This window comes from Myotis lucifugus, unplaced genomic scaffold, assembly GCF_000147115.1.
Source record: "Myotis lucifugus unplaced genomic scaffold, Myoluc2.0 scaffold_136, whole genome shotgun sequence".
Taxonomy (NCBI): domain Eukaryota; kingdom Metazoa; phylum Chordata; class Mammalia; order Chiroptera; family Vespertilionidae; genus Myotis; species Myotis lucifugus.
In genome coordinates this window covers 1,574,944-1,583,826 of record NW_005871184.1, presented here as the reverse complement: position 1 = coordinate 1,583,826, position 8,883 = coordinate 1,574,944, and the positions used below count along the sequence as shown (strand labels likewise).

Here is an 8,883-nt window from a genome sequence, read left to right as displayed (position 1 = left end):
CTAACTTTATTAAGGATGACAGGGATTTGTGATTTACTTCTTAATTGCCATTAGCCTCGTCAGCCCCTACTTCACCTGACCCTTGTGGGATTTGACAATTGTTGCACTTTACAAGGAGATCCCAATAAACTAATTCCTCTCTTCTTGCCTAGGTTCTGAACAATAAAACGAAGTGATATTGTTTAGCCCTAACAACTGATTCCCATAATTAGGCAGATTTATACCTCCAATTCCTAGCAACTCTTGACAAGACAGCTTGGAAGATCAAATGAGAATTCAGACTCTAGAGTCTAGACAATCTTGTTCTTGGAGGCTAGAGGACAAAGCTAAATCAGATATTCTTCACAATTGTAGAGAAAGACCTGGAACTAGTTGAGGTTCTTTCATAGGAAGAAAACATCAGTGGCAAGCAAGATGCTTTCTCTACTAGCATCATGGACCAAATCTTACTTGAAACCTACTCCCTTTAGTTTCCATAATAACCTTCTAGTTCAGTGGTTCTCAACCTTCCTAATGCCGCGATCCTTTAATACAGTTCCTCATTCCTACTTACCATATTTGTCTATGTATAAGACAGTATTTTTTTTCCCTAAAACGGTTACACTGAAAATCGAGGAGCATTTTATACACAGTCAGCCAAGGAGGGAGCCACGAGGGTGCTTAACTGCCAATACCTTGTCAAACAGGCTTCCTCCAATCATGAGCCTTATTGTTACTGATGCCGTAATTAGAGGGAGAGGTGGAGAGTGTGCAGATGCAACAGGGACCGGAGAGTTCTGAGCCCATAAAGATGTCACAAAAATAAAAAGATAAATACAGGTAAGCGATTGTTTTACTCTGCAAAATTCACACTGAATGTAATCAGCTATGCAAAAGAGCATAGAAATAGAACTGCAGAGAGACCATTTGGACCTCCTCTCACTGAGTGCCTGATCAGACAGTGGAGAAAACAGGAAGAAAAGCTTCTTAAATGCCAAAAGAGAAGGAAAACCAGCAAAATGTTTACAATATTGATTTCATAATTTTGAGTTGGAAAACTGGAGGGTGTCTTATACGTGGGGGCATCTTATACATGGAGAAATACGGTAATTTTCTCTAGAGGCCTTATTCCTCTATCTGGCTTTTAAATGTTAAGAGTTCCCCATGATTCAGGCCATTGCCCCATTTCTATTTTATATATTCTCCCTAAGGAATGTCATTTAGGTTCACAATTTCAATTACCATGTTTAAGGGTAATGAATTTATAACCCTTATATCTAACCTATGTAGATCCAGGATTATCAATGGAAATAGCATGTTTAAGCTAATGTTATCTTAACCTTTATCTTCACCCTAAACAGATCCAAGATTATCAAATCCCGTTCTTTTTATGTCCTCATATTGAATCACTTTCTTTGTTCTCACAGCCGTTGACTTAATTTGGCTTCTACCATCTTTCACCCTAATATTACAATAGTCTTAATCTCTCTGCTTCTGATCCTACTCTACTCCATTTTATGCTCCATATTGCCACATAACTTCTCTACCTTGTAACACAATGTATTTCTGAATGCAAAAACAATTCATGTTCATTATACAACATTAAGAAAATACAGAAAAATACACAGAGAACATATAATTCTATCAGGTAGAGATAGTCACTGATGACATTTTTAAAAAATATATTTTATTGATTTTTTTTTTTACAGAGAGGAAGGGAGAGGGATAGAGAGTTAGAAACATCAATGAGAGAGAAACATTGATCAGCTGCCTCTTGCACACCCTCTACTGGGGATGTGCTCGCAACCAAGGTATATGCCCTTGACCGGAATCGAACCTGGGACCCTTCAGTCCGCAGGCCAACGCTCTATCCACTGAGCCAAACCAGTTAGGGCCTGATGACATTTTTTATTAATATTTATTTTTAATCTTTACCTGAAGATATGTTTTTATTTACTTTAGAAAGAAAAGAAAGAAGAGAGAAACATCGATGTGAGAAAGAAACATTAATCATTTGCCTGCCATATGCCCCAGGACTGAGGATAGAACCCCCAACTTAGGTATGTGCCCCGACTGGGAATTGAACCCACAACCTTTTGGTGTATGGGATGATGGTCCAACCAACTGAGCCACCCAGCCGGGCTACCACTGATGACATCGTGATACAGACATTTTCAGTGTTTCTGTGTATTTTAATTAAAATGAGAATGCTGCTGCTTTTTAAAAATATGAGAGCATATTTTCATGGCATTAAATGTTCTCTATAATATCATTTGTCAATGGACATATAATGAATGTATCAACTTATTTAAGACAAGCATTACAAACTGACAGCCTATAACCAAAACTGGTATGTAGACATAGCCATATTTTGTTATCATAACACTAGAGGCCCGGTGCATGAACTTCCTGCCCCACCTCCCTGCTTGCTGCTCTTTACTGCTCTGCTTGCTGCTCCTTAGCACTGCCACCATTGCTGTGCTCACCCTGCTTCTGGCTGAGCAGCACTCCCCCGGAGGGAGTGCACTGACCACGAGGAGGCAACCCCTGCATTGAGCGTCTACTCCCTGGTGGACAGGGCACATCATAGGGACCAGTTGTTCTGCCAGTCATTCCGCCGTTCCGTCAATTTGCATATTAGGGTTTTATTATATACAATTTAAAAGTTGTCTGAATTTTGAATGCCTTTACATAAAATCAATTCTCTTCAATTCCCCACTGTTTCCACAATCACACAAATTCCTATTGTTTTATGCCTGCCCAGTTTATTCACTCATTTTTGTCACCTACCTGTTTTTATTTTATTATTGCTGTATTTTATTTAAATTCCTTATTGTTTAAAGTATTACATAAGTCTCCTTTCCCCCCCATTGATCTCTCCCAGGCCTCCCTCATACCCCCAGCATATGCCCTCACCCCAATCCCATCTCTATCCATTGGTTATGCTCATATGCATGCATGCAAGTCTTTGGTTGATCTCTCCAACCAAATCTCCACCAGCTTTCCTTCATAGGTTGGAAAGTCTGTTTGGTGCTTCTATGACTCTGGATTTGTTTTTTTCTTTCTTTCTTTATTGATTAAGGTATTACATGTGTTCTTATCCACCTCATTGGCCCCCAACCTCCACATCCCTGCTCATGCCCTCACCCCCCCCCCCCGGGGTCTGTGTCTATTGGGTAGGCTTATATGCATGCATACAAGTACTTTGGTTGATCTCTCCCTCTTATCCCCACCCTCCCATACCTTCCCTCTGAGGTTTGAGCATCTGATCGATGCTTCTCTGTCTCTGGATCTGTTTTTGTTCATCACTTTATGTTGTTCATTATATTGTACAAATGAGTGAGATCATGTGATATTTATCTTTCTCTGACTGGCTTATTTTGCTTAGCATAATGCTCTCCAGTTCCATCCATGTTGTTGCAAATGGTAAGAGTTCCTTCTTTTTTACAGCAGTGTAGTATTCCATTGTGTAGATGTACCACAGTTTTCTAATCCATTCCTCTGGTGATGGGCACTTAGCTATTATAAATTGTTCTGCTATGAATATGGGGTGCATATATCCTTTCTGACTGTTGTTTCTATTTTCTTGGGATATAGTCCTAGAAGTGGGATCACTGGGTCAAATGGAAGTTCCATTTTTAGTTTTTTGAGGAAACTCCATACTGTTCTCCACAGTGGCTGCACCAGTCTGCATTTCCACCAGCAGTGCACAAGGATGCCTTTTTCTCCGCATCCTTGCCAGCACTTGTTATTTGTGGATGATAGCCATTCTGACAGGTATGAGATGGTACCACATTGTCATTTTGATTTGCATCTCTCAGATGATTAGTGACTTTGGGCATGTTTTCATATGTCTCTTGGCCTTCCTTATGTCCTCTTTTGAAAAGTACCTGTTTAGGTCCGGTGCCCATTTTTTGATTGGGTTGTTTATCTTCCTTTTGTTAAGTTGTTTGAGTTCCCTATAAATTTTGGAGATTAAACCCTTATCTGAGATCGCATTGGCAAATATTTTCTCCCATGCAATGAGGTTTCTTGTTGTTTTGTTGATGGTTTCTTCTGCTGTGCAGAAGCTTTTTATTTTGATGTAGTCCCATTTATTTTCTCCTTAGTTTCCATTGCCCTAGGAGCTGTATCAGTAAAGATATTGCTACAACAAATGTCTGCTATTTTGTTGCCGATGGCTTCTTCTAGGATTTTTATGGTTTCCCGTCTTACATTTAAGTCCTTTATCCATTTGGAGTTTATTTTTGTGTATGGTGTAAGTTGGTAGTCTAGTTTCATTTTTTTGCATGTATCTGTCCAATTTTCCCAACACCTTTTATTGAAGAGACTGTTTTGACTCCATTGTATGCTCTTGCCTCCTTTGTCAAATATTAATTGAGCATAATGGCTTGGGTCAATCTCTGGGTTCTCTGTTCTGTTCCATTGGTCTATATGTCTATATGCCAGGCAGTTTTGAAGACAGTAGCTTTGTAATATTGTTTGATATCTGATATAGTGATCTCTCCAACTTTATTCTTCTTTCTCAAGATTGCTTTAGTTATTAAGGGTCTTTTTTTATTCCAGATGAATTTTTGGAGAGTTTGTTATAGGTCTTTGAAGTATGCTGTTGGTATTTTAATGGGGAGTGCATTGAATCTATAGATTGCTTTGGGTAGTATGGATATTTTAATGATGATGATTCTTCCAATCCATGAACACATTATATTCTGCCATTTGTTTATGCCTTCCTCTATCTCTTTTTTCAGCATCCTGTAATTTTCTGAGTATAGGTCCTTTATGTCCTTGTTTAATTTTATCCCTAGGTATCTTAATTTTTGTTGTTGCAATGGTAAATGGGATTGTATTTTTAGTTTCTCTTTCTGTGAGTTCATTATCTATAATAAAAGTGTAATATGCTAATTAGAATGGACAGCCGAACGACCTTCTGGATGACCTTCCGGATGAAGCTAGGACTGCGAGGGCTGTGGCAAGCCACCGTGGCTGCAAGGGCCAAGACCCTTGCATGAATTTCGTGCATTGGGCCTCTAGTTGGTGTATAAAAAACCATAGATTTCTGGGTGTTAATTTTGTATCCTGCTACGTTGCCAAATTCATTTATTACTTCTAGTTGTTTTTTGATGGAGTCTTTAGGGTTTTCTATGTACAATATGATGTCATCCGCAAATAATGACAATTTTATTTCTTCTTTTCCAATTTGGATGCCTTTTATTTCTTCTTCTTGTCTGATTGCTATGGCTAGCACTTCCAGTACTATGTCAAATGGGAGTGGTGAAAGTGGGCATCTGTCTTGTTTCTGTTCTTAGGGAAATGGTTTTAGTTTTTGCCCATTGAGTATGACGTTGGCTGTTTGTTTGTCATATAAGGCTTTTATTATGTTGAGGTATGATCCCTCTATTCCCACTTTGCTGAGAGTTGTTATCGAGAAAGGGTGTTAAATTTTATCAAATGCCTTTTCTGCATCAATTGATATGATTATGTGATTTTTTTCTCTCAATTTGTTTATGTGATGTATTACGTTTATTGATTTGTGGATATTTCACCAGCCTTGCATGCCTGGAAAAAATCCCACTTGGTCATGGTGTATGATCTTTCTAATGTAATGCTGGATCTGATTTTCTAAAATTTTGTTGAGGATTTTAGCATCTATGTTCATCAGGAATATTGGCCTGTAATTATCTTTCTTTGTAATGTCTTATCTGGTTTTGGGATTAGAGTAATGCTGGCTTCATAGAAAGAGCTTGGAAGTATGACTTCCTCTTGTTTTTTTTGGAATAGTCTGAGGAGGATAGGTTTTAGTTCTTCTTTGAACGTTTGGTAAAACTCTTCTGTGAAGCTGTCTGTCCCTGGGCCTTTGTTTGCTGAAAGCTTTTTGATGACTGCTTCATTTTTTTCCCTTAGTTATCAGCCTGTTGAGATTTTTTTATTCTTCTTGATTGAGTTTTGGAAGGTTGTATTTTTCTAGGAATATGTCCATTTCCTCTAGGTTGTTTAGTTTGTTGGAGTAGAGTTGTTCATAGTATTTTTTTTTTTTACAATCCTTTATATTTCTGTGGGGTCTGTTGTTGTTTCGCCTCTTTCATTTCTGATTTTGTTTATTTGGTGAGTCTCTCTGTGCTTCTTGATGAGTCTGGCTAGAGGTTCATCAATCTTGTTTATTCTGTCAAAGAATCAGCTCTTGGTTTCATTGATCTCTTGTATTGTGGGGTTTTTTTTGTCTCTATGTCATTTATTTCTGCTCTGATCTTTTTTATCTCCTTCCTTCTGCTCACTCTGAGCTTTTCTTATTGCTCTCTTTCTAATTGTTTAAGTTGTAGTGTTATATAATTTATTGCCAGTTTTTCTAGTTGGTGGTTTTTTTTTGTTTTGTTTTTTTTGGGGTAGGGCTGTAATGCTATGAATTTCCCTCTCAGGACTGCTTTCACTGTGTCCCATAGGTTTAGGATGGTCATATTTTCATTGTCATTTGCTTCCAGGATGTTTTTACTTTCTTCTTTGATCTCTTTGGAAAGCTTCCAATCATTGTTTAATAGCATGCTATTCAGCCTCCAAGTGTTGGAATTTATTTGATTGTTTTTATTGTAGTTGATTTCTAATATTATGCCATTGTGGTCTGAGAAGATGCTTGATATGATTTCAATCTTCTTGAATTTGGAGAGACTTTGCCTGTAACCCAATATGTGGTCTCTTTGAAAATGTCCCACCTGCACTTGAGAAGAATGTATATTCTGTAGCTTTGGGGTGAAATGTTCTGAAGATGTTAATTAAGTCCATCTGATCTAGTGAGTCATTTAGGATTGCTGTTTCTTTGCTGATTTTTTGTCTACAGCAGTGGTCGGCAAACTGCGGCTCACGAGCCACATGCGATTCTTTGGCCCCTTGAGTGTGGCTCTTCCTAAGCCTTAGGAGTACCCTAATTATGTTAATAACAATGTACCTACCTATATAGTTTAAGTTTAAAAAATTTGGCTCTCAAAAGAAATTTCAATCATTGTACTGTTGATATTTGGCTCTGTTGACTAATGAGTTTGCCAACCACTGGTCTAGAGGATTTATCCAGTGATGTCAGTGGGGTATTAAAGTCCCCTACTATGATTGCAGTGTTGTAGATCTCTCCCTTAATATCTTTCAGGAGTTTTTTTAATATATTTGGGTGCTTCTGTATTGGGTGCATATATGTTTATCAGAGCTATATCCTCTTGTATCAATCCCTTTAGGATTATGAAGTGGCCTTCCTTATCTTTTGTTATGGACTTTACTCTGAGGTATATTTTTTCAGATATAAGTATTGCTACCCCAGCTGTTTTTTCATTTCCAGTTGCCTGAAAGATATTTTTCCATTTGTTTACTTTCAGTCTGTGTGAGTCTCTTGTTCTGAGGTGGGTCTCTTGTAGACAGCATATATTCAGCCCCTTGATTCAGTCTTTTGATTGGAGCATTTAGGCCATTTACATTTAAAGTTATTCTTTTTTTTATATATATTTTATTGATTTTTTACAGAGAGGAAGGGAGAGGGATAGAGAGTTAGAAACATCGATGAGAGAGAAACATCAACCAGCCGCCTCCTGCACACCTCCTACCGGGGATGTGCCCGCAACCAATGTACATGCCCTTGACCGGAATCGAACCCGGGACCCTTTAGTCCGCAGGCCGACGCTCTATCCACTGAGCCAAACCAGTTTGGCTAAAGTTATTCTTGATAGGTACTTGTTTGTAACCATTTTTATTTTTTGTGCCTGTGTTCCTTCTTCCCTTTTTTTCCCCTTCCTTTTACACTAGTCCCTGTAGAATTTCTTGAATTGCTGGCTTGGTAGTGATAAACTCCCTTAGCCTTTTTTGTCTGTGAAGCTCCTGATTTCCTCTTCAATTTTGAATGATAGCCCTGCTGGATAGAGTATTCTTGGATACAGTCCATTGCTTTGCATCACTTTGTAAATTTCCTTCCATTCCTTTCTGGCCTGATGTGTTTCTGTTGAGAAATAATTTGATAACCTAATGGGAGATCCCTTGTAGGTAACTTTCTGTCTCTCTCTTGTAGCCTTTAAGATTCTCTCTTTGTCGTTAATGTTTGCCATTCTTTTTATGATGTTTCTTGGTGTGGGTCTTTTTGGATTTGCCTTGTTTGAGGCTCTCTGTGCTTGTGTGACTTTTTTCTTCTGCAATTCAGTAAAGTTTTCTGACATTATTTCTTCAAATAGGTTTTCTAACCCTTGCTCCTCTTCTTGTCATTCTGGCACCCCTATTATACGTATGTTGCTTCCTTTCATGTTGTCCCAAAGCTCCTTCAGGCTCTCCTGTCTTTTGATTTGTTTCTCTAATTGCAGTTCAGATTGGGTGTGTTTTGTTTCCGTCTTCTAAATTGCTAATTCGGTCCTCCGCTTCTCCTAGTTTACTGTTGAAAGCTTCCATATTGTTTTTTTTATTCTAGGTATATCACTCTTTATTTCCTCCTCATTCTTACATAGTATGTTGATTTTCTCATCCATCCAGTTTATGAATTATATGACCGTTATTCTGAATTCTTTTTCTGACATATTGCATACCTCTTTTTCATTTAATCCCTTTTCTGGAGAGTTCTTTTCTTTCCTTTGAGGGTTGTTCTTCTGTCTCCCCATTTTTGCTCTCACAAAAGATGTTGGTGTCTAGTCACGCGGGGCCTATGGCTACAGCAGTGGGCTTGGTGGCAGGTCGTGTGGTCATGGGCAGTGGCTGCTCCTTGCGCGGTCACAGAGTGGCAGCCGCTCCTGGGGCAGTCTCTTCTTGCATGGTCTCGGAGAGGCTGGTCCTTTGTGTGGTCACGGGCGGCAGTTGCTCCTCATGAGGTCACAGACGTCAGCTGCTTGCAGGGCAGCTGCTCCTCGGACAGTTGCAGGCTGCCATTCCTCACATGGTCACAGGGCAATC

At 38.9% G+C, this 8,883-nt stretch overlaps 1 protein-coding gene across 1 annotated transcript in view; it reads left to right on the top strand.

The window, feature by feature from the left end:
• Positions 1 to 718: 718 nt before the first annotated feature.
• LOC102430228 (serum albumin-like) overlaps positions 719 to 8,883 on the top strand; it is a 108,034-nt gene continuing 99,869 nt past the window's right edge. Inside the window, exons 1-2 of the mRNA XM_023758657.1 lie at positions 719 to 723; positions 1,981 to 2,039. Of these exons, the coding sequence (XP_023614425.1) occupies positions 719 to 723; positions 1,981 to 2,039 (64 nt within the window). The remainder of the gene's footprint in view (positions 724 to 1,980; positions 2,040 to 8,883) is intronic.